Consider the following 15,391-nt stretch of genomic DNA (forward strand, 5'->3'; position numbering starts at 1 on the left):
GCATGTATTTGTAAAATTTTTTTAAAGCATCCTCCTTTTGGGTTCTGCCTTCTTCTGTGTTGGGGGTCAGGGTCCCAGCCTGGGAGCCTCCGGCATAGACTTTCATAAGAGCAAAATTTGGCTTCAATGCAAAGACAGACTTAGGTTCTAAGAAGAGTTCTCTAGTAGCAACACCACATATCTGGCGAAATTCTTATTTACCAGAGATGAAGAAAAAGAACTGGTACATGAGACACTAGCAGATGAGGCGTAAAAAACTTTATAATACCCAGTAACTAAAATCTGCAAGGTGGTTTGCCACTTCAACTAGTTATTTTAAGCATCTGCCTTTTATTTAAAAGAACTTGATGTCATGGGCCTGTTATTCAGCTCGTACAGAATGTGTTGAAATGATCAGAAATCAAATATTAATGTAGGGGAAGATGCTTGCCATGAAATACCAGTCACACTGCACTCCTGCTTCCGAAGGAGATTGTAGGGACTTGTCCTGAGGAGACTGTACCACCAGTTGTTTGGCCCCTGGAAGAAAAAAAAGAAAGGATAGAGAAGAGGAAGTGAGGAAGATGGTTATACAAGGTGATCCCCAAATCCTAAAGTATCTCATTGCTTTGTAAGCTTTATGACCACAGTAATAATCCCATTTCAGTGGGTAAGCTCAAAAGCTGTATTTCTACCCAAAAGATACTTGAGCTGATAAAATGATTCAGATGTGACACAACCAACCTAAATTCTTAGGGTAACTTGGTTAAGGTCTGATTTATTGAAATATATCTCCTTTACTTGTTCTAATATTTCCCTGATAGTCTCTTTTCTGTTTTCTCTTAAAATCAGGTTGAAGAACTACAGCCTGCATTTTCTAAGTCCAATTACATGTTCATGGCCAAGGTAATGAAGACCACTGTTTTAAGATCACTTTGAATCCATTGCACAAAAATGTGTTGCCCTTCATATTATTTTTTTTTTCATTTCTAGTGTTATGCCGATCTTAATCAAATCGACGACGCTGTGAAGTTCTGTAATTTGGCGGTGTTGCTTCCTTGTATTACCAAAGAGGTAAGTCCACACAGTAACAAGGAGCACTGTTTATTTTATTAGTACAGTTCCAGGCTCAACTATGAGTAAGTGGCTCAGATACATCTGGAGTTTTTTTTTTCCTATCCTCAAAGATTTTAACTTGGATTTAACATGTACTATGAAGTTTTAAAAACTGCTATAGATAACCCTTCACCAGGAGACCCCTTGTATCTTTAATAGGCATGAAAATCAGTTGTGGGCTAGCAGTTAAGATACCGTGATGCTTGTTGGGTGTTACACAGCAGGGAGTAAGACAGGCCCCAGGGGAAGGATGGAGGAAGGTGTAATTCTGCAGAGCTGGTGATCACACTGGGGGAGGCAGCAAGCAAGCTAGACAGGCCACCGCCCCGACAGCAGGAGGAGGGTCCATGCAGTGGCCCCATCAGTCCCCAGTGCCCAGCAGGCTCTGACTGTCCAAGGCCGTGGAGAGGACTGAAAATATGTACTAACATTTTCTCGGTCTTTGAACACCGTTAATGAAAAAGAAGCAGTCGTATTACTTCTTGCCTTTTTTCCCGCTAATTCAGAATTCTGGATGTGCTCTAAGTTTTAGGAATTTCACAGCATTAACAAGCTTGGTCTGTATTCCTGTATACAGGTATTGTGGGAACAAAAAGAAACAGATAAATGTTTCCTGTTCCCATCTCACGTGCTGTGCTGTTCTCATTCAACTCTTGGTGACCCTTTGGGCAGGCTCCTCTTGCCCGTGGGACTTTTCAGGCAAGAATACTGGTATGGGTTGCCATTTCCTTCTCTAGGGGAATCTTCCCGGTCCAGGGATCAAACCCACGCCTTTTGTGTCTCCTTCATGGGCAGGCGGATTCTTTACCACTGAGCCACCTGGAAAGAAAACAGCCCTCCTTCTCCAGAAGACAGTTTGTGTAACTTTTTCAGCAGAAAACAGATTGTGTACTCCCGGGTTGCTTGCTCCTTTTTAGTGGTCAGGACCCTACTGTCTTTCACATCTCTCCTGAGCAATGCCAGTTTGGGTTACATGCAGTCATTTTAAACTAAGTGTCTATGCATTCTTATTAGAAAGTTAAAGTGAAAGTCGCTCAATCATGTCCTACTCTTTGCGACCCCATGGATTATACAGTCCATCGAATTCTCCAGGCCAGAATACTAGAGTGGATAGCCATTCCCTTCTCCAGGGGATCTTCCCAACCCAGGGATCGAACCCAAGTCCCCCACATTGCAGGTGATTCTTTACCAGCTGAGCCACCAGGGAAGCCTGTGCATTCTTACTAGAATACAAGATTAAAATGCAATAGGATAATGAGGTATAGTACCTGGTGTGAAATGCAAGTATCTATGCATGACATTTAGGGCTCTCACAAGAGGGCCAAATTGATGAGCTTCAGAGTTTGATCCTTGGTTGCTAAGTCTTCTCTCCCTTTCCTCCTCCCTGCCAGCCAAACTCACCCTCCATGGCTTCAAATACTACGTACCTACCAGAGATCCTCAAATTTGTGTCTCTAGACCTCCCCTCTGAGTCTAGACCTGATTATCCAACATCCTGCTTGACATCTCCGCTTGGATGACTCACAGACATCTCAGACTCAACTCATCATTAGGCCTTTGCCTCCGCTCTTCCTCCATCTGCCCCTCTTAGTAAATGGCACCTCCACCCCCCTAACTAGGAAAGCTGGGAATGCTCTTTGACTCTTCCTTGTCTCTCAGCCCCCCAAACCAGATGTCTCCCCAGTCACCAAGTTCTCAGAGTTGTTCTAAAACATGCCTTGAGTCATCCAGCTATGTGCGTGCTCTCTCTCTCTACCCATCTCGCTCTCCGGCCAGCTCTCCAAGCAGGGCACCATCCTCTTTCACCTGAGCTACAATCATGTAAACCTCCCAGCTGGTCTCTTAGCCTCTTGCCCCGGCTCAGTCATTGTTGGCTCTCAGTGTCAGCCAAAGCCATAGATTAAGCATAAACCTCACACGTCACTTCCTTGCTTGAACACACTTTGCTTTTAGGATGCAGTTCAGAATTTTTAGCATGCCTTTCGGGGCTGGCGCCTCCCAGTCTCTCAAGCTTCGTAGTTTCCCTCTCTCCTCCTCTGCGCTGTGTTCCTCCCACCTTGCACCCTTGGCATATGGTGTTCCCTCTTTCTGAAACATTCCTTACGAACCACCCCCTACTCCCTTCATCCTTCAGGCCTCACCATAAATGGCATTTCTTCAGGAAAGACTCCCTTGGCACTCTCAGGCTAGAAGGTGCCTCATGCTTTTCCTTCTTGTCATTTGGCACGGTTGTGATTCTATAGTTATTTGCGTGGTTGTTCCATGAAAGTAGCAACTAGGTGTTTTTCATTCATCACTCTCTTCCTGGTGCCAAATGTAGTGCCCGGCATATAACAAGGACTCCACAAGTATTGGTAGGAAGGCTCCAAAGACTAATACCTTACAAAAGAAAAAGAGTAGTGCCAACAGTAATACTGAATAGCTGCGCTGTGCTGAGTCACTTAGTCGTGTCCGACTCTTTGCAACCCCATGGACTGTAGCCCCCCCAGGCTCCTCTGTCCATGGGATTCTCCAGGCAAAAATACTGGAGTGGGTTGCCATGCCCTCCTCCAGGGGATCTTCCCAACCCAGGGATCGAACCCAAGTCTTCCACACTGCAGGCAGATTCTTTACTGTCTGAGCCACCAGAGAAGTCCAAGAATACTGGAGTGAGTGGCCTATTCCTTCTCCAGGGGAATTTCTCCATCCAGGAATCGAACCAGGGTCTCCTGCATTGCAGGTAGACGCTTTACCAGCTGAGCTAGTAATAAATGTAGCTAAGAAAGCTGGGCCATGTGGAACTATTTATGTAATAAGCAAAACAGCATTAGCAAGTATCTCCCGCATTACTTATTTTTTCCAGTAATTTATATTCCTAGTTTTTGTTTTTGTTTTTTTTTAACATGGTTCAGATACTGTCAGGAATATCTCAGTTTCTTTTTCACTTAGAAACTAGAATGAGGCAAGTTATCTGTAGTATCCGCTCTCTCTGAAGGTTTTCTAAGTTGAAGTATATCCCATCAGTGATTTCGCTGGCCCAGTTATTTATTTCCAGCATATCTAGCTTTGGCATTCGTTACAACAAAGGCAGCTCAGCTGTCGTTTTTCTCTCCCTGTTGTGAACTTGCATAGCATCTGTGGTTCTTTCCGTGGCACTCTTACCCTCTTCTTGGCATCGCAGATATTCGTGAAGTGACTTCTGTCCTTATGAAGGAGCCTGGAGCTCGTCACGCAGCACTTAATATTGGGACTGTCAGCCCTCGGGCCTCTGGAGCCCAGATTCGTGCATGTAAGCTGCGTTATGTTTCCAGGATCTGAAATTATGGTATTTTATTATTCATGTGGACTTTTCTTGACCCTAGAAAGGTAATGTCAGGTCCTGGGAAGCATTCCTTCTTTTAAAGTAAAAGGGATTCCTGTGTCTGAGACAGTGTGAGAATGATCACTGAGTGAAATAATGATGACCTCAGTGGCCTGAAAGTTGTTTGCCCAGAGGAAGTGTCCAAGTTACTGGCTCAGAGCAACCTGAGAAAGCTCAAAAAACATTGTGTAAAAAACATTGTGTAAGATTTTGTGTTTCAGTGAGGGATGTGCTAATTCAGTAAAGAAAAAAAGCTACTTTAAAAATGTTATAAAACTTTGAAATGACATTCATTGCTCCTCTAAGACAAACTCTTTTTAGACAATAAATACAATGTACCAGAAACAACCACAGGAAGAAGAAATTAAAGCAAGTGATATAGTTGTCTTCAAAATTACGTGTAGTTTAAAGTCCTGGGCTTTATTTACAACCTGTTCTATAGATTGATAATCATCACTTTCCTTAGTAACCACTCTTAGTAAAAAAAAAAAAAAATCCTAAATTTTTTTTGTCTTTGACAGCACCACTCGGCTTGTGGGGTCTTAGTTCCCCAACCAGGGATTGAACCCAGAGCCCTGGCAGTGAAAGCACTGATTCTAACCACTAAGCCATCAGAGAATTCCCTAAAATCTTAATTCTACTTTAAATATCTTCAGTTCAAAGTTCTGTTTTAATTAAGATCTCATATTTAATTATGTTAGTTAAGACTCGGTTTTTCACATAAGTTTAGAAAGTATAGTCAGTCCTCAACTCTTAACCTGTCTTCCTGTTGTAGGGAATCCAGCAATGTTGTCCAGGGTCTCATTTGTTAGAAATTTGTGTTTGCCTATCTTTTTCTCATGTAAATGTATTTCTTGTGCATTACCTTCTGTGCTATTCTTGCCTGGAGAATATATTCTTCCTTGTACATTAAGAATTTTTTTTTGATAAGGCCATTTTGGAGTGGATGCTTTCCCACTCTCTGAACAGACATTTCCTGAATTGTAGGTAGGAAGTGTCACTCTGTTCACATACTCCAATTTGTGCTCTTTTGTCTCTTACCTTCTGTTTATCTGCATTTAAAATATATTATTTCTAAAGTATGCTCTGCTAAGTCACTTCAGTCGTGTCCAACTCTGTGCAACCCCATGGACAGCAGCCCACCAGGCTCCCCTGTCCACGGGATTCTCCATATTATATATATATATATATATATATATATATATATATTATTTCTTAAGCTTTCTCAGTATCTAATGGCCTTAGCTATATAAAAAACACCTTAAAGAAGTTTTTTAGCCTTCCTTGTAATTAATTTTTTTTAATATGCTATCTTAAAAAAAAAAAAAGAAACTCATGACTCAATGGACATGAGTTTGAGTAAGCTCCGGGAGTTGGTGATGGACAAGCAAGCCTGACGTGCTGCAGTCCACGGGGTCATAAAGAGTTGGACACGACTGAGCAACTGAACTGAACTGTAATTAATTTTCTTAAAATAACTGTTGATATAGCATCAGCTTGAGATCAGTCATTTTTAACCAGTATGCAGTCTAGTTAAGTTGATGTTTGATAAATCATTATTCAAATGCCCAGAGTATAACGGCTTAGTATAAATAAGTCTCTCTCATTTATCCAAAGTCTTTAGTAGACAGCATTAATGTAGTTCCTCAAAATGTAATATTTTCTGACACTTTCAGATCAAACAAATCTGTATTTTTAAATGTGTGTGCTTGAGTAAGTGAAAAAAATTACCTTTACTCATTTATATTGTAAATATGGTGCTGCTCAGTCAGAAGCTTGGGATACAGTGAGAAATAAAGCAGATCCTTCTTTGCCACCATGAATTCTATAGTCTGAAGGCAGGCACTGAACAAGTAATGGCAATAAAGTATGATGAGTGTAGTGGAGATGAAAGCACGGAGTTTATGAGAAAATAAAACTGGACTTGCAACCTGAACCAGGGGCCAAGAAAAGCCTTCTTGAGGTTCTGGTAGGTAACTGAGATTCTAAGGATTTAAAATGTAAACCCAGTTTAAATCTCTAAGACTTTCTTGGGTGTGGGAGGCTTGTTAAAAATATGAATTCCTGGCCTTTTTCTAGAGAAAAAAGTGCCGAGCTGCAGAGGGTGCTGACAGCAACCTCACCATCAGTGTGGCTCACTCTGTCCACTGGGTTCTGCCCTGTGGGCCTCACGCTCCAATGGCCCCTGGGTGAGAGAACAGAGGAAGGCAGGGGGTTGCTGAGTTCTTGGCATTGCAGCCACAGGAAATGAGGACCTTTGAGGACATGGCTGTGGACTTAGGGAGAGTGGGCCTGCTGGACCCATCTCAGGGGAAGCCATACAGAGACATGACTGATGGAGAACATCAGTCGTTGGATCTCCCTGGGGGATGAGCTCTGAAAATAAGATGTGCCTGCTCAGTTGGTTCAAGGGGAAGAGCTAGGGTGAGGGAGAGAGAGGGCTTGCCCAAGGCCAGAGTCTAGGCTGAAAAGTCTTCAAAGCTAGGACCTAACTTCCATGCAGAATATCTGTAGGAAGGAGCCATCTAGTGTCAGGGTTCATTCAGTTCAGTCGCTCAGTCGTATCCCACTCTTTGTGACCCCGTGGACTGCAGCACGCCAGGCCTCCCTGTCCATCACCAACTCCCGGAGTTTACTCAAACCCATGTCCATCGAGTCGGTGATGCCATCCAACCATCTCATCTTCTGTTGTCCCCTTCTCCTCCTGCCCCCAATCCCTCCCAGCATCAGGGTCTTTTCAAATGAGTCAGCTCTTTGCATAGGTGGCCAAAGTATTAAAGTTTCAGCTTCAACATCAGTCCTTCCAAAGAACACTCAGGACTGATCTCATTTAGGATGGAATGGTTGGATCTCCTTTCAGCCCAAGGGACTCCAAAGAGTCTTCTCCAACACCACAGTTCAAAACCATCAATTCTTTGGCGCTCAGCTTTCCTCACAGTCCCAACTCTCACATCCATACATGACCACTGGAAAAACCATAGCCTTGACTAGATAGACCTTTGTTGGCAAAGTAATCTCTCTGCTTTCTAATACGCTGTCTAGGTTGGTCATAACTTTTCTTCCAAGGGGTCAGCGTCTTTTAATTTCATGGCTGCAGTCACCATCTGTAGCGATTTTGGAGCCCCAAAAAATTAAGTCTGCCACTGTTTCCACTGTTTCTCCATCTATTTACCATAAAGGGATGGGACCAGATGCCATGATCTTAGTTTTCTGACTGTGGAGCTTTAAGCCAGCTTTTTCACTCTCCTTTTTCACTTTCATCAAGAGGCTCTTTAGTTCTTCCTCACTTTGTGCCATAAGGGTGGTGTCATCTGCATATCTGAGGTTATTGATATTTCTCCCAGCAGTCTTGATTCCAGCTTGTGCTTCCTCCAGCCCAGTGTTTCTCATGATGTACTCTGCATGTAAGTTAAATAAGCACGGTGACAGTATACAGCCTTGACGTACTCCTTTTCCTATTTGAAACCAGTCTGTTGTTCCATGTCTAGTTCTAACTGTTGCTTCTTGACCCAGCATACAGATTTCTGAGGAGGCAGGTCAGGTGGTCTGGTATTCCCATCTCTTTCAGAATTTTCCACAGTTTGTTGTGATCCACACAGTCAAAGTCTTTGACATAGTTAATAAAGCAGAAGCAGATGTTTTTCTGGAACTCTCTTGCTTTTTTGATGATCCAGCAGATGTTGGCAATTTGATCTCTGGTTCCTCTGCCTTTTCTAAAACCAGCTTGAACATCTGGAAGTTCATGATTCACGTATTGTTGAAGCCTGGCTTGAAGAATTTTGAGCATTACTTAACTTGCGTGTGAGGTGAGTGCAATTGTGCGGTAGTTTGAGCATTCTTTGGCATTGCCTTTCTTTGGGATTGGAATGAAAACTGACCTTTTCCAGTCCTGTGGCCACTGCTGGGTTTTCCAAATTTGCTGGCATATTGAGTGCAGCACTTTCACAGCATCATCTTTCAGGATTTGAAATAGCTCAGCTGGAACCCCATCACCTCCACTAGCTTTGTTCGTAGTGATGCTTCCTATGGCCCACTTGACTTCACATTCCAGGATGTCTGGCTCTAGGTGAGTGATCACACCATTGTGTGATTATCTGGGTCATGAAGATCTTTTTTGTATAGTTCTTCTGTGTATTCTTGCCACCTCTTCTTAATATCTTCTGCTTCTATTAAGTCCATACCATTTCTGTCCTTTATTGAGCCCATCTTTGCATGAAATGTTCCCTTGGTATCTCTAATTTTCTTGAAGAGATCTCTAGTCTTCCCCATTCTATTGTTTTTCTCTATTTCTTTGCAGTGATCACTGAGGAAGGCTTTCTTATCTCTCCTTGCTATTCCTTGGAACTCTGCATTCAAATGGGTATAGCTTTCCTTTTCTCCTTTGCTTTTCGCTGCTCTTCTTTTCACAGCTATTTGTAAGGCCTCCTCAGACAGCCATTTTCCTTTTTTGCATTTCTTTTCTTGGGGATGGCCTTGATCCCTGTCTCCTGTACAATGTCAGGAACCTCCATCCATAGTTCTTCAGGCACTCTATCAGATCTAGTCCCTTAAAGCTATTTTTCACCTCCACTGTCAGAGTAAATAGTTTGAATTTGAGGAAGAAAGGAGTAACCTGAACTCAAAACAATAACCTGGGTTCTTATAAAAGGACATTTGCATAAATATGGGCAAATATCAAGTGCTTGAAGCATAATGAAGGCCTCACAATTAATCAGATAGCTGTGCAGTGAACATGCCTCAATCCAAAGGAGAAGACATGTGTACCTGCAGGAGAATAACACACCTTTTGAATGTAACCAGTGTGGCAAAGACTTTTAACTAAAAGTTATCACTGAATGATCAGCATAGAATTCATATGTAAATGAATGAGTTGATGAATGGATGTGGGCAAACCTTTAACAACCTCTCATCAATAGCAGAGATTTCACACTGGAAAGGAGTTCTTTGAGCATAATGAGAATGGGGAACTATTCACTCACAGCTCAGCAATAACAACACATGTTAGGTCACATTAGAGAAACCCTATAACTGTAACAAACATGGGGAACACTTTGGCCAGAGAGTTACCTTTTGTTCATACCAGAGAACTCACACCAGAGAGAAACCCTTTGTGATCATTACGGAAATGCCTCTAGTAATAATTCTTCTTTGAAATGATATGAGTAAACTCACGCTGCAGAGAAACCATATGAATATCATCTATGTGGTAAAGCCTTTAGTTGATGCTGTAACGTTAGCTATCATGAAACAACATACACCGGAGAGGAACCCTAGAGATATAATGAATGTGGAGGAATCTTCAGTATCAGCACCAACCTTTATAAACAGCAGAGAGCTCACAGAGTGGAGAAACCCTGCAGCCGTCAGCCAACACTCAAGCCTTACAGAAAACTCAGAGTCAAGCAGGAAGGGAAGCAGCAAGTCTTTACCAGGAGGAGAAAGCCATTTGGAAACTACAAGATAGTTCATGTCGGAGAAGCAATTCAGTGAAATAAACATGGGAAACCCATTACTCATAAAGCAACGCTCCAGGACATGGGAAGATTTTCACTGTGTCAGGCACTCTCAGTGTCATGAATGAGGTGATCATGCTTTAGTCAGCCTTCAAGTTCTTACACTTGAGAATTCCTCAGGCCTCAAGTCATTGTAGAAATGCCTTCATCTGGATTTTATTTAAGAAAATTCATACTCGGGAAGGGGGGAACCTATCAGGAACCTTAGTACAAAATTCAACATATAATTAGACTTTTGCCAAATGTATTACTGAAAATAATGCCATGTAAAGATGTAAAACTACGATGCATTCTTAGAAATGTTGAATACAGATTTTGGTGAGATGTAATAAACAATGAGATTAATAAGAGTTGTTGATGAAAAATCTAGTACATGGGTATTTGTCTTTAAAAAATCATGAAATGGGGCTTCCCTGGTGGCTCAGTGGTGAAGAATCCGCCTGCCAGTGCAGGAGACATGGGTTTGATCCCTGGTTGGGGAAAATCTCACATGCCATGGAACAATTAATCCTGTGCTCCACAATTACTGAGCCTGTGCTCCTGAATCCTGAAGCCTCAACTACTGAAGTCCCTGCTCCCTAGAGCCCAAGCTCCGCAACAAGAGAGGCCACTGCAATGAGAAGACCATGTACCACAACTAGAAAGTAGCCCCCACTCCCTGCAACTAGAGAAAAGCCTAAGCAACAACGAAGAGCCAGCACAGCCAAAAAATAAAATAAATAATAAGTTTTTAAAAAGTCATGAAACATTATGCTGAGTAATTGAGGTGTTTTCCTTTATTACATCACTGTTAATTAGTTAATCAGTTTCCATTTTTTATACAGCTCTAAACATCTTTACAAAGACTTTGTTTAATCAGACAACACCTTTTAATGTGACTGAAAAATGAAACATATAAAAAATGTGTTCTCATTACTCTATTGTTGAAATACCTACCTACTTGGCAAGGGTGAATGAAAACATGGACAAATATGCATACTTTATAAGTAATTCAAATATCCCAGGTGATACCAACGTGGGTGGTATACACACCATATTTTATGAAGTACTAGAGAACTAACAAAGGCTTGGAACTGATAAATATGATGTGAAAAAGCACTCTATCAAGTGTATTGTTGTTTTTCAGTCACTCATTCTTGTATGACTCTTTGCGACCCCATGGTCACCAGGCTTCCCTGTCCTTCCTTCACCATCTCCCAGAGTTTGCTGAAACTCATGTCCATTGAGTTGGTGATGCCATCCAACCATCTCGTCCTCTGTCATGCCCTTCTCCTCCTGTCCTCAGTCTTTCCCAGCATCAGGGTCTTTTTCAGTGAGTCGGCTCTTCACATCAGGTGGCCAAAGTATTGGAACTTCAGCTTCAGCAAGTATAGTATGGCTGAAATATTGAATTCTTGAGAGAGAGGAGAGATTGGATAGGTAAATGACCCTCAAGGATAAGCAGTGTTTAAGAAAACAAGATCCCTGTCTCAGAGATGGAGCAGTTTTAGGTCTGACACATCCCAGGGCATGCTCATGGGGAGTGGAAGAAAATATGAAGAGGCACCCTTCTGCAAGACTGGGATACACAATCCATGGGAACAGTGAGGTCTCCAACAGTGGTGGTAGGACTCGGTGTGGAGAGAGTGACCAAGAAGCCAAAGTCATCAAAAGTAAAATAAAAAGAGAGTGATCAGGAGTTTGTTAACAAATATGAGAAACAGTCGAGAGCAATTACCCTCTACCATTGGCCCTAACCACTCCCTCATTCTCTTCCTGAGCTCCCCTCAAAAATATTCTCTTAGCAAATACATTGCTGGTTATGCAAATATGACCTCAAAGCAAGTTTTCTAACAGGAGTTCCAGGGAGCTCTGTCTGGGAAAAGGGGGAGAAGTGAAAGGTTGAGTCAGGAAAGAGAGCGCATAGAAGAGCAGTATTGGGGTGAGTACCAAAGAGGATTAATGGTCTGAACCGGGTGCATTTTAGGCAGTGACAAGAAAGCATGACTGGAGGTAGTGGTTTTAGTTGGGGTTTTGTTTTGTTTTCTTGTTTGTTTTAGCTGAAAGGCCCTGCCAGTGTCCTCTATCCACACACAAAAAAAGTAAATTAATTAAAGACTGGGGTGGAAGCCCTGGGAAGAGGTAAAAAAAAGGAAGGGGTGTGTGTGAGTGTGTTAGCAGTTGGATTGGGTAGGAATTAGAGGAATTCTTTGTGATGCCTCCAGAGGTCAGATATTGCTAAGCCATGGTCTTAATTTTAAACCTTTTATTGTAGTTTGAGTATATTTATTTCTTAAGGCATTTAATTGAAACAGTTCTTTCATCTACATCATTTGTCTGTAAGAAATTGGTTCCTAGATTTGAGAAATTGTTACTGAGCTCTGGTAGTCAACTGCCTATTTAATAGGCACTTACTTAGAATCTTCTAAATGAGCTTCCCTGGTGGCTTAGAGGGTAAAGTACCCGCCTGCAATGTGGGAGACCTGGGTTCAATCCCTGAGTCGGGAAGATCCCCTGGAGAAGGAAATGGCAACCCACTCCAGTATTCTTGCCTGGAAAATCCCATGGACGGAGGAGCCTGGGAGGCTGCAGTCCATGGGTTTGCGAAGAGTCAGACGCGACTTCACTTCACTAGAATTTTCTTGGTGCCAGGCACTGAGCTAGCCCTAGGATTACAAAGTTAACCTTGAATTATGGCTTTTCTGTAAGTTCTTTTTAATAATGCGTCACTCACCTAGATTCATTAGGCATATTTTCTCACAGTCTTCAAAAATACTGATTTGATAGAAGGTAGACTTCTAGTTTATCAGTCACTGCAATAGAATCACTGTATTAAAGCTTATGATTAAAACTATTGAAGAACTTCCAGTTTTTTTTAAAAAAAATATAGCCAACAACTGCTTCCAAAATCTACTTTGTCCAGTTTTTCCTCCTCTATTTTCTTTAAATATGTTACACTCCTTAAACCCTTTCTGATAGGTGGTTGGTGTCTGTTAGACACAAAAAATGCATGGGAGCACCCTACCATCTGAATTTATTTCCACTCTTCATAACTTCCACACTTGTTTTAAGGAAATAATAACACACATAGAGTCCTATAAAACACATTACATGATTTTAAATCTTAAATTACCTGATAAAAAATAGGTAGTTTGGATCTTACCATGGAATCTTGTCTGGATCTTACAGAGGAATCTCAGAGTTGTTCAAATTCTGCTGCTAAGACTCAGACCTTTTCCACACGTTATAGTTGAAGAAGAAAACAGTGTTATCATTAACATGGTGATGGATGCAGTGTGACAGCTTACGCAGAAGGGGCTCTGCTTCCTGTATCCACCACCCCAGACCAGCTGGAGAAAGAGCCTGGAAATAGCTCTCTGTATCACTCACATTCTCAGAGATGCAAATCATACCTGGTCCTAAGACATGCACAGTTTCTTTGTGGTGGTCTTTCAAAAAATACCCCCTTGTTCAACAAGTCTGTTTCAAAGTACCTAGAGTATCAGGGTGAAGTATGAAATTTTATTGTGTATTTGTATTTTCTTTATAGGATAAAGATGCTCAGAAAGAGGTGAAAAAAATAAGCACTTCCTTGAAGAGGTAAATAAAAGAACTTGCTCTTCAACAAATCAGATGTGGTCTACTAAAAATTTAATCAAAGTTGTGTGTTTTTTTTATTATCCTTTTTTCTTTTTTGATGTAAGGGCAGTGTGCTCAGATCTGAAGGTAAAACCATGTTTCTGCAGGGTGCATTCCACTGGTAGCACTATAAAACTAATTATGTTATTTGGAGAAATCTGTTTCCTATAATGTCACTACTTAAACATGTATGCTTTATAGTTTTCCTATAAATAATGAACTATAGTCTTCAGAATATTTCCTTAAATAAAATATTTAAATCAATTCAATAAAATGAACTCTAGTGAGTGTTTTATTGCTGCTTCAATGGAGACTTTACAAAACAATTTTATTAATGTGGTAGAAAAAGGGGGGAAAGGCAAAGGACATAAACAAGTTGTTGATAAGAGAAAACAAAAGGGGAACTATAACTAGTAATTTTTAAAATGTGAAGAAAATTATAATAGGATACTGTTTTACCATCAAAATAGCAAGGACTTTTTTTCCTTTAAAGAAACATTCAGTACTGACAATGATGCCACAAGTTGGACCGGTCTCACACGCTGCTGCTGGGAGAGCATTTTGACCAAACATTTGGTAAAATTTAACCAAAGCCTTAAAAATATATAAACTCTTTATCTCATAATTTTATTTTACAGAAAAAATCTTAAAGTGAAAAAGTAAACTTATGCAAAAATGTTCATAACAGCATTATTTTTTACAGCAAAACCCTATGTATAATGGTAATAATCCAGTCAATCCTAAAGGAAATCAGTCCTGAATATTCACTGAAGGACTGATGCTGAAGTTGAAACTCCAATACTTTGGCCACCTGATGCAAAGAACTGACTCATTGGAAAAGATTCTGATGCTGGGAAGGATTGAAGGCAGGAGGAGAAGGGGATGACAGAGAATGAGATGGTTGGATGGCATCACCGACTCGATGAACATGAGTTTGAGCAAGCTCCTGGGGCTAGTGATGGACAAGGAAGCCTGGTATGCTACAGTCCATGGAGTCACAAAGAGTCAGACACAACTGAGCAACCGAACTGAACAGAACAGTAATAAAGCAATTAACCATATTAGAATATAACTACAATAGAATATTTTTGACATTAACAATAATTTCAAAAATGACAGGGAAATGCGCAGAGCATCTTAAGTTCAAGACAAAATAATATATGCACATGATCTCAACTCTATGAAAATGTGCATAGAAATTCATCTATTGAAAATGTTCATATTTCTGTGGAGTTGTGTTTTATTTCTAATATTCCCCAATTTTTAATAGTTAAAAGGATTTTTCAATTGAACTTAACTAGCAGTGATCTATAGATTCCCCACAACCCTTTAACCAGCCTTATCCTGGAAATCAGGTAAAAAATTGCTTGTTTGCTATCCCGTTGCTATCCCAAATGCATGGACACACTTGTACACTAAATTTCAAGCCTTGTTCTAGTAATACCAGTTCATTAAACTGAGCTAGTTTCTCCCTTTCATCATCTATAACAGCCCATCAAGATACCTAAATCAGCCCAACTGATTCGTGCCCAAACTCCAACAACTAGTTTAACACTGAAACTACTAGCTGAAGAGACAAAAGAGTTTTGCAGGTACACTTATGTCCACAAAATCTACCTCTGGCTATCTCTAAACAGCTAGAGAGAATGTGCAAGTTGAGACAGGTGATTCTAGCAGCAGAACATAATGTAGAATTAGTCACATTGTAAGCTTTGCTGGAGCAGCTCATTCAAGCAGTGTGTGCGTGCTAAGTTACTTTAGTTGTGTCCGACTCTGCGACTGTACGGACTGTAGCCTGCCAGGCTCCTCTGTCCATGGGATTTCC

General features: G+C 41.1%; 1 protein-coding gene across 1 annotated transcript in view; it reads left to right on the forward strand.

Annotated features, from left to right (window-relative positions):
• The window catches only part of RMDN2 (regulator of microtubule dynamics 2), a 60,053-nt gene extending 46,218 nt beyond the window's left edge, over positions 1–13,835 (forward strand). The window contains exons 8-10 of the mRNA XM_043468353.1: positions 832–885; positions 973–1,053; positions 13,478–13,835. Coding sequence (XP_043324288.1) covers positions 832–885; positions 973–1,053; positions 13,478–13,531 — 189 coding nt within the window. The 3' untranslated portion in view covers positions 13,532–13,835. The remainder of the gene's footprint in view (positions 1–831; positions 886–972; positions 1,054–13,477) is intronic.
• Positions 13,836–15,391: the final 1,556 nt, after the last annotated feature.

Source organism: Cervus canadensis, chromosome 5 (genome assembly GCF_019320065.1).
Source record: "Cervus canadensis isolate Bull #8, Minnesota chromosome 5, ASM1932006v1, whole genome shotgun sequence".
Taxonomy (NCBI): domain Eukaryota; kingdom Metazoa; phylum Chordata; class Mammalia; order Artiodactyla; family Cervidae; genus Cervus; species Cervus canadensis.